A 21,732-nucleotide genomic window follows, 5' to 3' on the forward strand; every position below is an offset into this window, starting at 1 on the left:
AAAAATATATCAGGATATCAGACTTTGAAATACAAGATCACAGTCTTCGAAAAAAGTTCAATTCCCATCGTGATATGTATGAGATGTTCCTGCCTAAGCACTAACTTCATTAGCATGGCTTAACTCGCATTAAGCATTAACCGTTTGGTTCCTGAATTCTGTTCAAAATTATGCAAAACGAAAAAAAAGAAACAATCCATTGAAAATTTGCTTTCGTAGCAGTAATATTGACCACCCATTATCTCTGCTTTTCACCTCTCATTTTTGAATCCGTAGACACTAACGCACCCAAACACGATCAAATGACGTGAGTAACAATCATCCGCTGCAGTACCTACCTGTGTCAGGAAGTTTTCTCTCATTCACATTTCAATTCTTTTCGTCAATTTCCACGTCTTTAAATTGGAATTTTCGAGCTCCACTCCGATTTTCCTTCAGATTTGTATGAAACAAAATTTTAAAAAAAATGCTATATATTTGATTGGCTTCAACTGGTAATAATAAAAAATTTCCTGTGTGTACATATTTTAACATTTGTGATAATCTTTTTTTCTGTTCATAGTTCATTATTATCTTTACAAAATAGCTTTGAGTTTCTTCTTTACAAATTCCACTCTTGATGTATGTGAACGATGACCAACAGCAGTAATTGTTTCCAACAGTAACCTTTAGATGTGTGTATGTGTATTCGCGCGTTCGTTGTTTTACGATTCTGATGCAAGAAAGCCAAAAAACACAAACAGATCTGACCTAGCCGTTGCTACCCATGTAACCGTTCGTTGATTCCGTAGATAATTTATAATTAGCGGGTAATTTACTTTCCGATAAATTGGCAGGGGCAAGCTGTGGAAAGAAATCGTCTGGATTATGTGGACTTAAAAGATTCCACCGAATCCGACTCAGTAAGTACAACGCCGTTGTCGACTCCTCAGCTGGAAACGAGGGAGACGGTGAAGACGACCACACCCGAAGAAAGCTATGGGAATGCTGCTGACAGATGCTCTGCATCTGTGCAGCTCCCGAACATCGGGATGCGCTCTGCAAGCGCTATCGGTCGTTTCGGGGCGAGCTCCGGTGCTGCGCCGATCCTCACGTTGCCTCCTCCGCCGTCTACCGCCCCACCACCACCCCTATACGGGCTCAGTCCAAAGCTGGAAATGCGTTTGGCGCTGAATCACGATATTCTCGGCGACGAAGATCTGATAAGCTACAGCGCGACGCCGGATCTGACTTCGATTCTCGGGCAAGACCTCTCCACATACCACCGGATGAGCGGGAAGGATATCATCATGAATCGGATCATCACCCGGGTGAACAGCTACAACAGTATTCCGGCGGCAGCGGCCAAGCACAATCTCAACAGCAATCAAGCGCCACAACCCAGTTCCAGCCATTCCAACTCTCCGGGCACCAGCAGCAGCCAGCCGCTGAAAAACGGAACGAGCTCATCATATCAGCAAAACAATTCAAAGATGGATACACCTACGCCCAATCGGCGAAAAGCTCAAGATCCAGCTACCTGGAACAGTTTTGGGTCTGTGGATCGAGGTAGGTTGATCTGATTCGCCATGTGAGTACATCCATCATTTTATTCAAAATTCACAGAAGAAAAGACTCTATCGGACCTGGAGCGTTTGGCGAGGCGCGAGAAAGTCTACTGCATGACTCAACTGAATCAAAACGGCTCCCACCTGAAACATACAGCTAGTTTCAACAAATCCAAGACTTCCAAATTGTAGGTACCCACGCGCTCGGGGCTTATTCCGTAACATGAAACTACATAGTCGATTCTTTATTCCCATCCCTCGTCTCATAGGTTCAACTTTTTGTCGCGACGAAACTCGGAGAACACTCTTCATGGACTCTTAAGCTCGTCACGAGACAGCGGTGACGATGTTCCTACTTCCCATTCGGACTCAAGCCGGATGAACTCACCTCGGAAAGATAATGTAAGTCTAGACTATATGATAAAATATTCAACTATGGTCCATTCTATGCGCACGAGTATTGATGGTCCGAAAGTGAGGATAACAATAACAAACCAACAATAACAAACAAACTGAAACGAAAGTGAGGATCACAAACTTTGCACTTGAAAATGGGATTACGCAAGTGTGCGTGTTACACACGTCAGAAAGGTCAATTCACGCTTACAAACAACTACAGTCATTGATTGCTGATGGGGGTGGGTTTGAAGTTGTTTAACTATGAAATTTCAAAGATAATTTGACACAATTTTCAGACGGATAACTGATTTTTAGTTGTGACGTTATCCTATTCTCATACCTCCAACCAGGGGGATCGACACATCCTCATCCCACATCCATTTTATCCTCAGAAAGTAATGTCTAGAAGTCGTTTATGTGGATACTGTAGGAGTTCTATCCTACTCGGCGAAATAGTCCGAACCCCCCAGTGAGACGAACGAAAGTGTGCAACAAAGATAGATTGTAAACTACACAGGTAGCTATATAAACCGTCTGAATAAAACAAACAGCTGCTTTTATGTAAATTAGTACTCGAAGAAACTCTGCTGTGTTTAGTTTATTTATTCCGCTCCGCGAGTTGAAAGAATTTAAAGTGGCGTACGAATTTAAAGTGGCGTTTTTTTTTAACAGTGAAAAGTGAAGTGGCAGCTGATCCCGCCGGATTTTGGTGGAACGCGAAATCCGTGGAGTTGAGAGCCAAGCGGTAAGAAATCTGAAAAGCGAGCTACGCGTTTTGTTTGTGCCGCTTTGTGAAACCATTTTTGAGCTGCTGCTGAAAAGGCCATCTTTTGTTCGGCAGATTTTGTCGGAACAAAGCGGAGTGTTTTTCATGAAGAAAAAAAAAAAGTGATTTTAAGAGAGTGCTAATTTAGGCTTTTGTCTTTTTTGTGCCAAACAGGTCCGGTGGTGTTGTTTTACCGGCTGTTTATTTGCTTATGCAGTGTAATATTGTGAAAGATTGATCCGCAAGGAATCTGGAACCGGAATTTGGAAGTTTTGTACCGATTTTCGGTGCTGCTGGCTGCTGAACGGCAAGAAGAAAAATTGACGGAGGAATTCGGCCGTTTACAGAAGCACAACGGACGATTTACAGAGGTCTGTTGAGGTGTTGCTAGTTGCTGCTGTGAAACTGGTTGCTGCTAGGTTGCTGTTGTTGGTTGCTGTGACCATTTGAGTGGAACCGTGGTGCTGTTCCCCGATCCGAGCCAGATTTTGGTCGGAAGTAGCGGTATTCCGTAAGGAAAAAAAAGGTTTCACTCGGCGGTTGCTTGTTTTCAGCCCACCGACAACAATTACGTTTGGCTGAAGACTCTCTACGTCAGACAGCTTCTATGATTTTGATAGATCGAGACTCTCCAAAACCACCTGAAGATCAAACCGCAGCAAACCAACAGTTAACAACTCAACCCAGTGGTGAAGATTTTTACGGATTTGCATCGGATTCTAACATCTTTGATGCGCCCGTCCGATCTTCGCCGTCGATTTCTACGCAGAGGTTGTTTGAAGATGATCGCCCTTATCAGCAACATGAAGTTTTGGATCCGAAAGCAAGACCAAGCAAGCGTAAGATGCCGCCAACGCCTTCTATAACCAGGCGTTCGAAAAGAAGCAGAATTATCAATAAGAATAATGATTTTGTTTATTTTTGAAGTAACATTCCCGAGTTGAATTTTAGTTTTGAATTTTAATGTTAAGCATTAACTAAAGGGAAGAGAATTGTAGGAGTTCTATCCTATTCGGCGAAATAGTCCGAACCTCCCAGTGAGACGAACGAAAGTGTGCAACAAAGATAGATTGTAAACTACACGAAAAGCTACCTATATAAACCGTCTGAATAAACCAAACACCTGCTTTTATGTAAAGTAGTACTCGAAGAAACTCTGCTGTGTTTAGTTTATTTATTCCGCTCCGCGAGTTGAAAGAATTTAAAGATAAGAATGTGAATATCCACATAAACGACATCTAGACATTCCTTTCTTATTTTTATGCATCTCTGTCTATAGGTGCTTTTCAAGCACCATTAATGTAGAGTGCGCTAGCCTATTTTGAGGGAAAATGTCATCCAATCCAATTGTTTACATCATAATGACGATTTTCAAAAAAAAATAACGTACATTTTATTGCACAACTTGCAAATTTCCATCGGGATATTCTTATTTTTCGATTATCTACAAATCTGAACTAATTTACAACTGAAATAATCACACATTAAAAATCCGGAACATCATAACCGCTGGGACAATTTTATGTATCATAATTTTTCTCATCAAAAATATATGGAAGCACCAGCCGTAAAAACTGCAAACCCAATACAGAAAACAAAATATTCCACGTGAATGATGATTTCAAGCACCTGCGGTGGATAAATTAATCAGGAAAGGTGAAAATATTTTCCATTTCCTATGCTTCATGGTGAAAATTTCCACCGTCATCCGAGGGGAACGACTCTTCCAGATAATCTAAAGCTATCTAAAAATTTAACCTTAATAAATAGCATTCACATCCTAAAACTTTATTGAGAATTATCTCATTCAATTAGAAGAACTGAATTAAATCTAAAATATCCGATAATATCGATAAATCCGTTTTATGTACGTTGACATCTCCTTGATATCGAATAATATCGGTTTACATCTCTAAAAACTTAAGTGTCAGATTTGTTCGATTTTTTTGTCGACCAATTCAGGAGTTTTCGGAAAGCAAAACAACAGCTGTTTGGCAGCAAAGTATTATTTAGCTATTAAGGGCGTGTCCCCACGCCAAAACTGCCTATTTTTCATAAATATCAACTGGTATGGTGAGGAAAACTTAACCATCTCTTTTCTTCCTTCATTACAATACAACAGCAAATGTGATGTCACACTATCTAGTGGATAAGAATGTAACAGACAAAACATAAGCACTGCCAGACTGCGCTGTATGCAAGTTTATTTACACCCCTGAGCGGGAAAGTGTATAACAGGCTACGTGCACTGCTGCTATAAACCCTGTTAGTGTTGAATTCAATCTTCTGTGACTTTTTTAATTGGACCGGTAAAATGTTTAAAATGGTCATTTATGTTTTATTTAATCAGCTTTTGATATTTATCCACCATTAAATACATCCACTCATCTATGTTAATAAGGCAAACTTCCTTAAAGTGGTGAAACCGGCTGGATTCGGTGGATTTGGACAACTAGAGGCACAGACTTCTCTTTTCGTTTAGGCAAGTACCAGGGCACCTACGACGGAAGGATTTTTAAGCCAGGCCGGATATATAGAGCCAGACAAAGCAGTCAGACTGTGACGCTTGTCTGGATAATTGGATATGAATAGAGGTAAAAAGATAAAAATTAAATCTATCGTATGAAGCACGACCCGCTGCAGCGGGATATTAAATTGATACAGCGGATCATCGTCAGGTATTAAGTAAGTACGTGGGCTGGGCTTGGTTGGGAGATCGTAAATTTTTTCAATGTTGCTTTTATCATTTCCCAGATTCATCCGGCTTGACGCGTGAAGCCCTACATACCATAAGTGATTCGTTTTGGTTAGGGGCTGCCTTTGAGAGTCTCTGCGCTGGGGTGCTGTCCTATTTACCCCAAGTCCCTGGCAAGATGAAGGATAACCTTAGTTTCACGTACCCACTTGCAAATAGTAGATGTCGCCACATGACGTAAACAAAGGGATTATCCTTCACCGCCGCAATGGTATTTCTCTATGGGAAACTAACTTTTTGTTTCACGATGTGTGGATGTCAAACAGCAAGCAAGAATGCTATATATGAAAAGAGCGAATTTATGATTTTCGTGGTGAAATGAAATAAATTCAAACGAATTGAAACCGTGTGTGTAAGCTTTTCGTTATGAACTGCTCAAATACAAACGCTACACCAAATTAAACAAAAAATGTTTCATATACTGATTACGTATTGTATTGATTATGTACTACTGAGAATCATAACGACATTTCTCGCTGGCATCACTGTAGTTCGTATGTTGCTAATGTTAATTTTTACATCGGACGTCACGTGTCCAAACCAGTGGACGCGCGAAAATAAGATGAATTTTAAATTTTATTTTTATTTACTGTACATCATTTCCAAATTCGCCCTATTCAGATAACACTTCTGAAATTTGTGAGTTTGACAGAACCACCAGCACCAAATTGTCGGGGTACACTGGAAATATACTGAAGTTGTCAAGTTGCCAGGGAGTTGATTTACCCCAACATTCGCTACACCATGTCACCATATAAAAATGAATAATTATTGATCATGACAATGAAACTACATAGGATTTTTGTTCTCTCTCTCCCTCCTTATCTTTTTCTTTATTTATCACAGAGTTCACAGCAGATTAGTTTACGTATGATTTTATGTACTCTACCTATTCTCGTCGAACAGCATCAAACCTGCATTTAGCGAAGGTTTTTGAAGATGCGTTTTGTAATTTTCGATGGCTATACAGATAGTATCACTATCTCCCAATAATTCAACGATGTAGTCTTCATCGAAAGGAATTAGTTAAAAAAATGTTCCTTTAACGCCAATTCCTCTTGCTTCAACTCCATTTGGTATATGAACGGGAGCAGATGTTCTTTTCCACTCAAATACGCGAAATTATAAATTTTGTACACCAGGAATCCACTGGTAGTTGCTATTAGAATCCACTCACCAATTGTAATTTCGCTTAAGATTGTGTTTTTGAACGTTAGCTGAAATGAATCACTTGTGGTTGAATCATGAAATCTGTGTAACCTATCCGGTGAAACTTTTTCAGCTTCCGATTGCAGCATCCATATAAAAGTAGATTTTTTTTACGTGTAGGATATTACCATTTTTATTGCGGATTTTAAAAGAATTCCGTTGACTGAAACCCGAAGCGGTTTTGACTTGTAATCGTAGGCCTGTGTCTGAGAACAAATCTTCACAATCATATAAACCACCTTCATCAACGGGATCTTCGTTTAACTCCATCGAGACTGGAACGAATTCAAAATTTCCGCACTTGTTTTTAGGATTTCGTATGTATATGCACTCTTCAAATGAATCAATGGATAGTGCTATCCCTAAGGATTTCAACAAGTTCTGTGCTTCGATCTTAGCATTCTGAACAATATAAGTTATTTGTGAGTTTGTAGGTAACTGTAACTCCTTGCTGTTTGTTTCAATGTTCTTCAACCTCGGAAAAGTGAAGTTATCTTTTTGTTTGTACATTATATCAATTTTTGCTTCTATCCTGTTTAGCCTTGACTCGAACGTTTGCATATTGAAATTAACCACCGTAGACATAATAGATCGAGCAGAACAAAAAAAAACTTTCGCACATTTGGCTTTGTAACAATGTTACATCAAAATCATAGCCTTTCTCACGACAGAGAATTGTGAAATTAATCATGCTCCAATAGCAGTTCGTGGTAATACAATGCTGTATATTCTTGTACTTCGAAACAAACCAGCTTCACCAAGCTCTCATAAAGAAAAGTCCACACCTGAAATTAAATTAGTTTAACTCTTTACTTTCCGTTTTTACAATACTTAACCATTTGTGTTATTTATAGAAATCAAGCTGAACATTGCATTAGGTCCTAAGTTACATTGACAGATTCTCTTCGTCGACTTTCCCTTTGTATCCCCACGGTCATGTACACGCTAACTTGAAAGTACCCATTAATGGTTGAAAAAGACCCATTTTGAAGAAAAGTGGCTTAACTCATTAAATGAGTAAATTTTTTACCCATTAATGAGTATCTGTTACCCATTAATGAGTAATTGTTAATCATTAATGGGTAACAGATACTCATTAATGGGTAAAATTGTTTAATCATTAATGAGTTAAGCCACTTTTCTTCAAAATGGGTCTTTTTTTACTCATTAATGAGTACTTTCAAGTTAGCGTGTAAGGACATTCCCAGGTATTTTCAGCTCACAGATCGATAAAAGAAGCTTTGACTATATGTTTTAGTATTACTTCTACGTGAAGTCAACGATTTACATAGTTGAAGATGCTAATTTCAAATAACAGACTGTAGTGGTAATTTTTATACGATAGATGGAGTAGATGAACGCATAGAGTTGATAGTTCCGTTAGAGTACGGTAGTGTGAACATTGCATATAGATATCAGAGTAGCGAGCTAGGACAACTTTTAAGGAAGGTACAAATCGGTTTTTTCATCTCTCTTTACCAAACTCCCCCTTTGGAAAGGGATGGTGAGGGGTGTGTCCCCCCGCCACCACTGGCAAAAAGAGATGAAAACCGACCCGCTCAAGTACCAACTGTGTGTTTGAAACAGTTCTACCGATTTTTACCGCACTTCAGTTGTTATTTGAAGGAAGGCATCCAGTCGTAGGTTTGGAAATTGCAACTATTGTTTACCCCTACCACGATATGTGCTCCTGTCATCGTCGACTTGACGATCTCGAGGGGACACGGGTGGGGTAGGTGCTGCTACTGTACCTTTCGACTGTTAGCTGTTATCTAGCATCTAATACGACAAAGTTATTAACGAAAGAGAAAGTCGATGAAGAGAATCGATCAATGTTACTTAGGACCTAATGCAATGTTTAGCTTGAAATGTTAAGTTTTTGTCCTTACCACACGTTAAACAATCTATCTTCGGGAGTCATGTCGATGTTCATGAAAGATCGCATGATGTTCATCATCAATTCCAAGTATGTTGCGATGCCTTTTGCTTCGGAAAAACTGTCACGTAACAATCTTATGACCCTGGGCTGCGTTATCTTTTCAACAGGTTTGAATTTCATTTTGTCCGTTGAAGTTAGATCAGAAGGAAACAACCCATTCTGGTCTCTAGGCAATGCTAGCAGCTCAAGCAAATGTGCTCGTGAAATCGTATACATACCTAAATAAAAAAATAATAAGAAACTGTGTGATACCATCAAACCAAAATATTGTTATTGATTATAGTTACCAATAATAAGCAGCTTCTCGACTTTCATTAAACGTATCCTCATCTTATTTATAAGATGAGTAGAATCCTGAATGCAGATACTTTTTGTCAAGTATTTGCTTGCATACCACGTGCCAAATGGGTTTGGGTTCATGGAAGGTATATCCATCTTTCGCAACAAGATTGAACTAACCGTGCGTCTCCATCGGACGCTCGACAAACCATCTGAATCCCAGCTTTTGAACACTTCTCTTCTGTATAAGCCCATCTTCGAAGCATGTTTTCCGTTTTAAATTTATTATCAGAACAAGTAAACATCAGGCAAAACGCTCTCGAACCAGATTTGAGGGGTTGGGCCATTACTACATACAAATTACGACCAATGTTGTACTGCCTTAAGTACTCAATAACCTTCTTTGGAGATGTTGCTACAAAAAAACTACAAGGGACAGCCCAATCAGGTTGTACGCAATGATGACGTAGGACTACGTGTTAATAAATAATAAATAATAGTAAGTAAATAGTAAATAAATAATTTATGATAATAAAAATATAATATTATATTTAATTATATAATACATTATATAGATTATATTATATATATTATGTTTATTATATTATTATAATTATATAATATAAAATAAATAAATAATAAATAATAAATATTTTTTTTTTTATTTTAATAAACAATAAATTAATAATGATAATAATATTTTTGCTAACTGCAGCAGGAGCTTGTGTTCTCTCTGTTTAAACTCTTTAGTATGACTATGTTTGCCCTGAAAAGAACCTTTTGATATGAATTTTAGAATGTTCAGAAAATTAAATCTTGGTGGCCCTGAAATGTTGGTGGCCGATGGTAGTACAGGTTTTGGAAGATGATGATGGCGTGTAGGCAGCTGCGTATTAGACTGCCAATGAATGTATGGGAAAAATTTGACCATCGAATTTCGCTAACAAACCATATACAAAATGTTTATTGTCTCAAAAAATGACCCTATGCAAAATTTGAGCTCAATCGGACATGATTAGGGGTGGCGCAAACGCGTCAATGTTTGACTTTTTTCACTCTCGAAAATCTCCCAAGGGGGGGGGGGGGGTGGAGGGGGTACATGAAATCTCGGAAATCAAATTTTTTTTGATGCCGAATGTCTAAAAAATGCATGAAACGTCGAGATTTGGTGTTACCTCGAAATTTTTTTTTTTTTTTTCAAAAATCGACTTTCTGGGACTTAGAATTTTTTCATGAGTTCTATATGGAATATAGAAGATTGATGAGTCAGCTTCTAAAACTGTTCACAATTGTCTCCAACCTGCTTATATATCGAATTAAACCACCATTTAGGATCTAATACGAAATAATTCACTAGGGTGGTCCAATTTTTCTTCATTAGGGTGGACCAATTATTCTTCATTAGGGTGGTCGAAAAATTCAAAAATATATGAAAAACCACAACTTTTAATCAGAAATTCCTAAAATCAATTGTAAAAATATCTTGAATTGAGTTAATCTGTTTTTTTTTGGCCATCATGAGTTTTACACAAGAGGAACATTTGCCTGAAAAGATGAAAAAATACTTGTTTTATACTTAGCCATATATTTCCTTATTAGCTACACCAAATCAGATTTCCTGGTACTCTTATAATTTTTTCGATGATCTTCAACTAATTGTAAAATGCACTGCTTTTGATCTTCATCCGTTGATAGTTTTGAATTGTATGTTTTAATCTATGCATTATCATTAACTACTTCCAAACATAAATCCCAGAAAGTCGATTTTAGAAATTTTTTTTTTTTTTTTTCGAGATAACACCAAATCTTGACGTTTTATGCATTTTTAAGACATTTGGCATCAAAAATTTTTTTTTTTCGATTTCCGAAATTTCATGTACCCTCCCCCCCCCCCCCGCCTCCCTTGGGAGATTTTCGAGAGTGAAAAAGTCAAACTATGACGCGTTTGCGCCACCCCTAAATCTTGTCCGATTGAGCTCAAATTTTGCATAGGGTCATTTTTCGCGGCAATAAACATTTTGTATATGGTTTGTTAGCGAAATTAAAAAATACCATTTTCGCTGGTAGTTTACTGCGTATTCAGTGATGGCATCACGGATCACATTTTCTCGGCACACCTCGGGTTTCATCGTACATCAGACCGGAGATGAGCTTAACACCACCGACGTGGCTCGACGTGAGCCAGACGACGAATGGCAGGCCCTGGATGTTATATTTTCTTGCAGGGTTAATTTTTTTTATAAAATGTTTGGGAAAAAAACCTTTTTTATTTAATTCTAGTTTATTTAACAAAAATTTCCAGGAAAAAACTGAACGACAAAGTCCATAAACGATTTCTTTAGGTTGTCGTCAACTTTTTTTTTTTTGGAAAGCTTTGTGAAATTAACATGAATTTCATGCATTACACATGTGATATATTTTTTGAGCGTATTCCCTGTTTCCAAGTTTGGTTACAAGATAACAACTCTGGAGAACATTTTGTGTGATCGTTGGGAGCGTGTGGTTCTGAATATAGCGATGAGTGTGCAAAATATTACGCAATTCCATCCTCCCTATTCACACACGCCCGAGGATCGGAGGCGAATGCCACTTCGACTTGTTTCGTCTACTTACTACTCTCTGACGACTGTGCTGGGGAAGCAGCATATACATGTAGGTAATTGGTGGATTTGTTAGTTAATTCGACGCTTTTGGACAATGCTGGACATTTACCAGTTTTTCAATAGTTTCTTGTTGAACATCGACATTCGAAAGCATTGTTATCGATGCGTAGCCATATCTCTGATCGATTGGTGATAAAATTATTGAAATTGAACCAGGGGCAGCTGAGTTATTAACGTTCAAAATCTTTCATAATTTGTTACATGTTCCATTTTCGGTTTTCACACAGTGTACCCCCATATAGAAATCACAGACGTAGTCCTACGTCACAATGCTGAATGGGCATACCATTCTGGTCCATTGGTGGAACCAAGCCATAAACCGTATCACGGCTGATGTTGTAACCAACTCCACCAGTTATTCTAGTCCCATCTTCGCTGAGGACAAATGCTTTAGGAAGATTATTGAGCTTCAAAAATTTCTTAAACTCGGAAATTCTTAAACATCTGGTTGAACTCCAGAGGTCATTTTACGAAGATGCCTTTGGCACGTTTTAACGGTAGGTGATGTAGAATTCGCATGCTGAAACTCATATGCTGATCTGTACTTGAAAGTAAAATAGTCTAATTCCTTGGATGTGTATCGTCTTGCTTTGGGTGGTTGAGGTCCCACACGATTCTCGCACCTGGATAAAAGAGAGACTATAGGTCTGGAAGTATTGGCCTTTTCACTAGCAACACTTCGGTCAGTCTTGTCGCAGTGCTCAGCTAGTTTAAATCACTTGATTGTGTACTCCTTGGTACATTCTGATTTTGCTGTTTGGCTTTGAGGAGCAAGCATGATGCAACCGAAGATATTGGCTCGAGTGCTGCGTTCTGAGGCCCAGTAATCTGGTCTGATTTCCGATACTCCACGTTCACGTTTCCCACATCAATTTCATCATTCGCCTCTTCTTTTCTGCTGGCCTCTTATTTTCTGCTGTCCTCATCGTTTTCCCAGTTTGCTGAAATCGAATGTACAGTTTCGAGTGCTACCTCCTGAGACTCACTGTTCTGTTTTTGCTTCTCTTCTTCTTGTACACTGCATTCATCTTCTTTTCTACTGTTGAAAGCTTTTTCTCTGTAATGCTCTATTCCACTTCCGCCTTCAATGTATTTGCTGTATCCATCCTCTTTATTGGAATCGTTCATAGTTGATGTTTCGGCCTCTATCCATTCTTCCACAAGTACCTCTGCAATGCTACAATCTTCGTTGAGAACACTTTGTGCATTTTGCTCATCATATTCGGAATACGGCCGCTTTGTTCCACGGTTTTGGTTAGGTTGTTTGGAGTTCGGTTCAGACAAGTGCTTTGAACGGATGTGAGCATAAAAATTTTACACTTTCCATGTTCCCGTCGGCTCTGGACGAATCATAATAATGGTACCGCAAAATGGGAAAGACACCAGTGCTTTCCTACCACTATTATGGTAAGAGATGGTTATATTGGCACCGTGTATTTCCGCAAGCCAATTTTCATTCTCTGGAGTGCCGTATATGTAAATAAATTGCATCTAATTATAAGCTTCCTAAGTTAAATATTGCTAATAATACTTTTTTTTCGAAAAAATCCATAATTTTGGTTTTTACGGATTCTGTCAATTCTCCTTCTTCTTCTTTCCTTTATTTAACGTCGGTCTCTGTTCCGCAATCTAGTGCCAATCACCGACGGAAATCGATTGTCATCCATTGACGGCAATCGAATGTGCAGGAAGGCAGCTTCCACACCTGCGTAGGAGATCGCACCCATTCAAACACACATGGGTCGTTGGTCCCTTGGTCCCCGGCTTTACTTCGCTTCCGAAGGAAGACGTGACCAGAGATTGTTATGCCTCAGAAAAATCCCACCGACCTCGGCTGGGATTGAAACCAGACCCACTGGGGTGAGAAAGCAGTCACGCTTACCACTACACCACCGGCGCCGGTTGGATTCTGTCACTGCCAACGTTGATGCTTGCTGCTGTTGTTCAGGTACACTTCGTAGCATACTTCTACTGAACTTGGTTATCCCATTTCTTCTGATGGTTGCAGCAATCATCTTTAATGAACTGCACTCTCCCTTAGTGAACCTGAATTCGCTAAGATCACCGTAATAATTCAAATTCTTTTTCCACTCAACTTCGTTCCGGCCTGTGGTTGTTGGGAACAGCTGGACATCTCTTTGCATACTTTCAATCGCGTCATCGTCGAGGAAGGCCAGGCCTCCATGAATAAAATTAGTCCGTTCTAGAACTATCCTTACGTTCTTAGGAACAAGTCCAATTTCTTTTCCGATCTCCTTCCAGAAATGGTCCATTATAATAAAGTGAAATCTCTAATACAACAATTTCAATCACAGTTTTATGTATACAACAATATTAACCTTTCCTTACCGAAATGTTTACACTCGTAGCATTTTTACTTTTCTAAGATGCAAGTATATGAAGGAGGTGTGATTGATGTATATAAAATAATTTTCAATTGTTTTGGATATATCAGATTTCATCGGATTTGTTTGATTTTCTTAATTTTGAATACATACAATATATATATGTATTCAATAAAATCTACTAGAACTAACAATAATAATCAAAATCGGTGAAATCCGAGAAAATGGAACGGATGAGAGTCGTTCCACTCGCCCTCATCACTCTTTTGAGGGTTCCCATATTCACCACTAGAGGCTGAAACAATCGCTTAGTTTCTATTGTCGGCAAGATATCCTGAACATCTCTTTTTATCCTTCTGTCTATTCTGATCTATTCTTTCCATCCCGCTCACATGCCATAGCAGCGCTGTCAAGTCTTTTTTGAAATAAAATGGATCTAAATGAGTGTCGTCCCCTAACAAGTAGCCCAACGAGATAACTCCCAACGAGCGAATGATGACTTTACCCACAATACACTGCACAAAGGGCCATGAATTCAATCTAGTAGGACAAAATTTATAGCTCCGAAACGAAGCATTTCCGTGACTTGGTGTTTTCAGCACAGTTGCTCACAATAATTAGGACCAGTAATTGAAAACAACAGATAGTTTGATACTCAACCGGATAGATGGCACCAAAATCCAACTTTTTATTCTGAAGTGCTGGAGACTTGACGTCTTGGACAAAATAAACAACTCTTCCATATACTTCAAAGTTCCACAGCCTACAGTTTTCGAGCAATGTGGATAACAGGAAATATTTGGTAAAAAACTGTTTTTCGTATATATTTTTATTTTTCAAATTACAACCAGGTTATTTTTCCCGATATAATTACACTAAACACAAAACTTTTACTAAGGAATAAAAAAGTTTAAAACAAACATTTTGAATAAAACTCGGAAAAACATATTTAAAATTGCAAATTTTCAAACTTGAATATCTCACATACCGCAAACAATCGCTATCTGATATTTTCAGGAAAAAGTAAACAATGCTTTGTAAACAAAATATCAAAAATTCAAAGAGATATATTTTGATTTTTTCGAGATATTTTCAAGGAGAATGACTGTATCTACGATGCAGTAAGAATGTATTTTTGTGTGGTTAGCTGCTTGCACGCTGAGTAGATAGAAAGAAGATTGATGACGATTCTGAAGATTTCCTGCAAAAAGATAATGCGCGATGCAAGTAGATGTGAGAAATGAAAGAAGGTGTTTCGTAGATTGATTTGCTAGTGTTAGATTTTTCGAGCATCTAGAATTGAGATTTAGATGTGACGCTCCCCTCGGATTTTATCATTTATTTAATCTAATCTAATCTAATCTAATCTAATCTAATCTAACACCAACACAACCAGCTCATGAAAGCATCCTGGAAAATGATAGATATACCTCCATCCTTTTGCTTGTCTATTTGGTATATTTTATACATCATATATCTACTGTACAGCATTTAAGGGGCAAGATGATTCAGAAACTACATTCTTCAGAATCCAATAAATGGATGAAACGTGGACATCTCGTACCGTACGTTCCGTTGTTATAAATGATTGGTCTAATCTAAAAAAGTCAAATGATGCTTAATTTTCCTCGAGTGGTTGGGACATGAGCACTAACTCTTATATGGATTCTGGTTATAGCGCCATTACTTGCTTTCTGAAAAGAAAATGTGTATAAACTAAAAAAAAGGGTCTTTAATCAATATACATGAAAAAATCGCTTAAACTCACAATGACCCGCAAACTTTTTCTTTTGTGTGTCTATATTTACCGTAACTAGGGATAGGAAAGTAAATGTTGATGTAGTACTTACTCAACGAGAGGCCACCGAATAACAGCGTGACATCGTCGGCAAAACCAACAATTTTCACGCCTACTGGGAATCTTATCCTGAACACTCCATCGTACATGACGTTCCATAACACCGGGCCCAGGATGGAGCCTTGTGGCACTCCTGCGGTGACTCTAACGCATTTTTCGCCATCTTCTGTGTCATACTTCAACACACGATTCTGGAAGTAGCTTTCCAGAATCTTGTACAGCCCTTCGGGGATTCGGAGTTAGTTTAGCGAGCGGGCTATCGCCCCCCAGCACGCGCTGTTGAACGCGTTCTTCACGTCTAGAACTACCACCGCTCAGTAACGAATACCCCTTTGTTTCCGATGGATCACCTCTGCCGTCTGGAAGACGTCGCGCATGGCATCCACTGCACAGTGATCCAGAGCGGAAAAATACATGGAAATTGGGTTTTTCGCAAAATCTACTGGTTGTAGCGTTTTGATGTCTTCGAAAGAATGGTTGGTAATAAAAAAGCGCATCTTTTCATTGGATCAGTCATTAGGGTGATTCAGTTTTGAGGTGACTTCAAAAATCTAACTCTTCAGGGAAATTTTTGGGAACTTTTTTTACTGCTTCAAAGTTGTAGAAGATGCAAAACCAAGCAACTTTGTCGAAGACGTCAAATTTTTATCTCATCATCTACGCAGTCTACGAACTGAAACAACTATAAGGTTAGGGTGATTCATGAAAAAACAGTTTTTTGACCATAACATTTTTTGCTTTGTATTTAGAGAAAACTAGTCTTCAGAACACTTTTAGAACACACATTTTGATCACCTAATTATGACGTTTGGACCACTGAATCAAAAGATATAGTTATTTTAAGGTTTAAAACAAGTTTTTTTCAAACTAATATAACTTTAAAACGCGCAAGCCAATTGCAAATCTGTTGAAAGTAATTGAAAGACAAAATTTGGTTTTATATTTGCTTAAAAAAATGGTAGAGGTATCATTTTTTTAACTCGAGATATTTGAATTCGAAAATTGTAATTTTTTAAGGAAAAAAGCCATAGCTTAGTTTGATTTTTGAAGTCACCCTTAAACTGAATCACCCTAATGACTGATCCAATGAAAAGATGCGCTTTTTTATTACCAACCATTCTTTCGAAGACATCAAAACGCTACAACCAGTAGATTTTGCGGAAAACCCAATTTCCATGTATTTTTGCGATCTGGACCACTGTGCACTGTAGATCTGCCTTTGCGGAACCCGTACTGGCTGCTTGACAGGCCGTCTACACCTTCGGTGTTGAGGATGACTCTCTCAAACAGTTTACCAGTGGTGTCCAGCAAACAGATGGGCCTGTATGCTGACGGTTCTCCAGGGGGTTTTCCTGACTTCGGGAGAAGCACCAGCCTCTGCAGCTTCCACTGGGAAGATGCCTACGTACAGACAGTTCTGAAATACAGACCTGAAGTCTGGATTTTCCGCACTGGCCGCCCTCAGAGCCACAACCGGGATTCCATCCGAGCCCGGCACCTTGTCCACCACCAGCAACTTGGCAATGTCGGTCAGTTCACTGTTAGTCACTCTAGACACTTCTCCCTGTTCCGCGACTGGGATACCCCGCGGCCAGGAGTCAACGTTCCTACGTGGAAACAAGAACTATACGATTGACGTGATCTCTCCGGCACATTGAGCTTTCGTTATTTCTGGGTGTGTATCTGTCTTCTCTTCTCCACTGCCTTACACTTGCGCGGGGTGATAGACCTCACTTTGTTTATTTCAGAAAATCAGTACATTATTGCGCGCATTGAGTGATCAGATGACAGCTCTGACTGAAACACACTTATTATTTTCCTTCCAGGACAAATCACTTGACCGTCGGTTTTGTAAGCAACTAAGCAAACGACGGCGTGGCAGTTTGCATGAAGTCACTGCCAATGGCACTTGAACAGTTACGGAAAAAGAACTGTCTTCGATCCAGCGGCAACCAACCACCTGAAGCCAGTGACAGCAAGATTTACGACCTAGACACAAATATTGATTTCAGAGCAGAAGAAAACGTTAAGCAAACCTACCTACCTAACAAGTTTTAGCTAATATCCCGTACTGTCAGAATCTAAGATTAGTTCGTTCGATAGATAGTGTAATATGAAAACAGTAAACTAGAGACAAGGAAATTGTTCGTTTTGAGGTATTATTGTCTTCTTCGTATCCCTCTCTAAATACTGTCCGGAGTGTTGTTATTTTCTATACGTAGTAATTAGTGGAATAAAAAGTTATCAAACGATGGATTAAGAGTAGCCGCCTTCCAAGCTGTAGCTGGATTTGGAGTGGCGACTGTTACTGTAACATTTGGCAATTTGTAACAACCGATAATCAACGTTGGAGTAACGATAACTTAATGGCAAATATTTGAAACGTGGGAGTCTAAAACACAATAATTAGGATGTAGATCAGTAAACATTGTCAGGAAACGGTCCCAAAACTGGCGTAGACAGCAGAAGAATAACAACAATTAAGCGAATCAATTCGTGATAGTAGGTAATAAAAAAAATCTTTTATTCCTTTATTAGTTAAGTAAACTAAATCCAACCTTGTGAGATTTTTGATGATACCATAGTGTAGCGATAAATCGGTTCTCTAGTGTGTACATATTTTTAACTACAATTTTAAAGAACACAATTTGTTACTATTTGCTAAAATCAAATTAGAACAATGACAGGAGAACGATTTTGTCGCCACAGTGATAATAAGAATGATACAATTGTTAGTAGTTCCCGGTGCAATCGTTTCGAATAGTTTGTGAACAAGTTTGACTGCGTTTTTAGTGTAGTACGTACCCAGTAGCAGCGAAACGATCTGTTATGTCTTTAAGGAGAGAAGATTTTATGTTTTTGTTAGATGTAGCACTTCAGAACAGGTCAATTCGATGCCATCAGTAAGTAAAACGGGTCCCGTCCTAACTTTTTTGTAACGTGTAAACAGCACCGCTCTTATTGGGAAAGCATACAACAGCCAGTCCGCAAACATAATGCCAAAGTTTCTCAGTTTCGAATTTCACAACGTCCAGCATGATTTTTCGGATTCCGTCGAATTATTCCATCACTCTCGTGTAAATAGACGTCCCAGTTTTTAAATGATCAATTCAAAAAAATCTCAACCAATACATACATTTTAAAGTTTTCATGTTGAGTCGAACTAAATAAAATAGATAACGGAAAACGCCAAAACGAGCAGCTTTACTAACAGAACTGTAAAGATGATTCAGTCTCTTTCATAGCAAATGAAATACTCACTAAATCGAAAACATACATCAGGAGACAGATTGAATAGCTTAATAAATTCATTCACGGTTAACGAGCCATATAAGCGAATCAAAATATCTGCAATTTTGTCAAGCTCCAATTGGAACATTTTAAGACCACTCGAATACAACAGAACAGACAAACACACACACAAACACACCCGCATAGACGTAAATAGCATACATTCTGCAGATTTCATGCATTTAAAATGCACTATAGGAAAGATTTTTTGAAACAGAACAAGTATTTTGCCTTATGAGATCATAGTTGTACATTTTCGAGAAATGAATAAAAAATAAAACACTAACAGGAATACATCAGTCTTAGCGCGGAAACAGCATTAAACAACAGCTAAAGAAGCACTCTCTACATTGATACGGTTGAAGCAGCGGAAAAAAAGAAATAAATTTCACTTTCATTACTCGAAAAGAGCTTTGTCGGTTAATTCATGTGATCACATTATTCCTGGTACCTATATAATTGTTTTGATAACTCACCTGTCACGAGGGACACTGAACGGTTGGGATAATGTTCCCCTCGAGAACTATAGAAAAACAACAATCGAGAGAAAGAGCTGTAAAGGCAATCCTTATCCAATCCTCAACCTTGCGTATAATCCGTATGATGCTCTCACACCCGGACATTACGGTAACATCAAACGTGATCGATCGAATTCCCACTTGAACTTTAGTTCGAATTGCAAATGGGTACCAATCGAGAGAGCGTTTTCGTATTTTTAAACTTGACATCATTCGAAGCACTCGACTGTTCTTTGAACGGCCGCATCAAGATGCGCAAGCTAATTGATTAGGGATACATTGTACTTGAAAACCGGCTCCGTTTGTCCAGGAGATAAGTGCCATTCACAATTGGCTTCCCTTTTCCGATGCCGAACAAATTCCTAAATCTAGCTCTTAATTATCTGACGAACAGATAACAACGGCTGAGTCGCGTGTATGGAATACTCCCTGTCAATAGACATTGAGTAAATTCAAGTAGATTGTGACGTTTTTGGAGGCTTAGATTGACTGTTCTGTCTCCTGCAGACTGCTTCGCCTTGTTGATCGTTAACTGCTTCAATGTCTCTGATGAAAATCCACCGTCATTGACAACAACACATTTAACACGTAACGCTTAAACGTTAGTTTTTTTTTTTAAATTTGGAGTTTCAACCGAGTTAAGGTCATTCACCCTTAAAAGTTGTTGTGGTTGTATAAGTGAGTATATAAGTGTTGTGGAGTTGGTGAGGGGGTCTTCCAAGTTGCTAACCTAGGCAAGTACGATAATATTACCGCTTTGTCGCTTCCTGAAATCTGTCGCATTGACAGCGCCGCTTTTATGAATGGAGTGGTTGATACTGTACCACGCCCAGATGCTCAGCCGCTACCGGTCATCGAACCAGAGCAAACAGCACCAGCAGTCCTTCCAGCCAGTGGACCCAATGCCACTGCTTGCGCATCCTTCCTGACTTCTTACTCCGCTACTGATTTCGATGGCATTCCAGATCTTCGTCCAGGTAACGCTACAAATAGTATATGTCCAGCCGAAGCTCTGAATGGTATTGCACGACAATCAAGTAGATCAAATTTCCAGCACGATTCTTCTGTGCCTACTCCCCTCCCGTTACACTTGCTTGCAATGAACCGGTCTCAGATGCTAATAACAAACTAAGGGTGTACTACCAGAATGTTCGAGGAGTGCGTACGAAAATTGACGACGTTTTCTTGGCTGTTTCGTCATGTCATTATGACGTTATAGTGCTTACGGAAACATGGCTTGATGACAAAATATTTTTACCACAGCTTTTCGGAGATTCCTACACCGTTTACAGAACAGATCGCAGCAATATTAACAGTCATAAATCACGTGGCGGTGGAGTGTTGATCGCTATTTTGACTAATTTCAACGGGTACATTGATCCCACTCCGGTAAATGTTTCTCTAGAACAGCTTTGGGTTAAGTTGAAACTGTATCAATGTTCAGTTAGTATTGGTGTAATTTATCTTCCACCTGATCGCAAGAATGATTTACGTAGCATGAATAACCATATCCATATCGAAGCGATACATTCACACCTTGGGAATAACGATCATGCTATTCTTCTTGGCGATTATAATCAATCGGGACTTGTCTGGAACACACCAAGCAACGATCGCCTTTCCGTAAATGCATTGCAGTCTCACATCTCTGTTGCTTGGGCCTCGTTACTCGATGGCTTCAATCTGCATGGTCTGTATCAATTTAACTATATTACTAATCAGAACATGCGAATCTTGGATTTCGCTTTGGTGAATGAAGGAACGCTCTCTCGATGCCAGATTGAAGCAGCTGTAGAACCACTCTCTTTTCTTGATGCCGATCATCCCGCTTTTGAAGCCATCTTCGAAACCACCTTGGGGAAATATACATTTACGACTACTCAAACGTCTAAGATCCAAAGCACTCCGAACCTACTGCCAGTCTCGTTGTCCTTTTTCCAAGCAACATTTCGCACGTGCTAGTAACAATTATCTCACGTATAACCGTTATCTGTACAAACGCTACTGCAAACGAACTCAGGAAAATCTACGCAGACATCCAAGACATTTTTGGAAATTTGTTGACTCTAAACGGAAGGAGAATGGGTTACCCGTTGAGATGTTTCTGGGTGATGAAGTCGTCACCTCCGCTTTGGAAAAGTGCAATTTGTTTGCCACTCACTT

General features: G+C 39.0%; 1 protein-coding gene across 2 annotated transcripts in view; it reads left to right on the forward strand.

Annotated features, from left to right (window-relative positions):
• Positions 1–19,459, forward strand: part of PsGEF (Protostome-specific GEF) — a 188,682-nt gene extending 169,223 nt beyond the window's left edge. Inside the window, exons 18-21 of one of the 2 annotated variants that reach the window (XM_065236692.1) lie at positions 837–1,548; positions 1,606–1,735; positions 1,817–1,949; positions 17,587–19,459. In XM_065236692.1, coding sequence (XP_065092764.1) covers positions 837–1,548; positions 1,606–1,735; positions 1,817–1,949; positions 17,587–17,673 — 1,062 coding nt within the window. In that variant the 3' untranslated portion in view covers positions 17,674–19,459. Of the gene's footprint in view, positions 1–836; positions 1,549–1,605; positions 1,740–1,816; positions 1,950–17,586 lie in introns of those variants that run through there. The other variant, XM_065236701.1, reaches the window with a different exon arrangement.
• Positions 19,460–21,732: the final 2,273 nt, after the last annotated feature.

This window comes from Ochlerotatus camptorhynchus, unplaced genomic scaffold (assembly GCF_037179485.1).
Source record: "Ochlerotatus camptorhynchus isolate MF236.1 unplaced genomic scaffold, CSIRO-AGI_Acam_v1.1 ptg000041l, whole genome shotgun sequence".
Taxonomy (NCBI): domain Eukaryota; kingdom Metazoa; phylum Arthropoda; class Insecta; order Diptera; family Culicidae; genus Ochlerotatus; species Ochlerotatus camptorhynchus.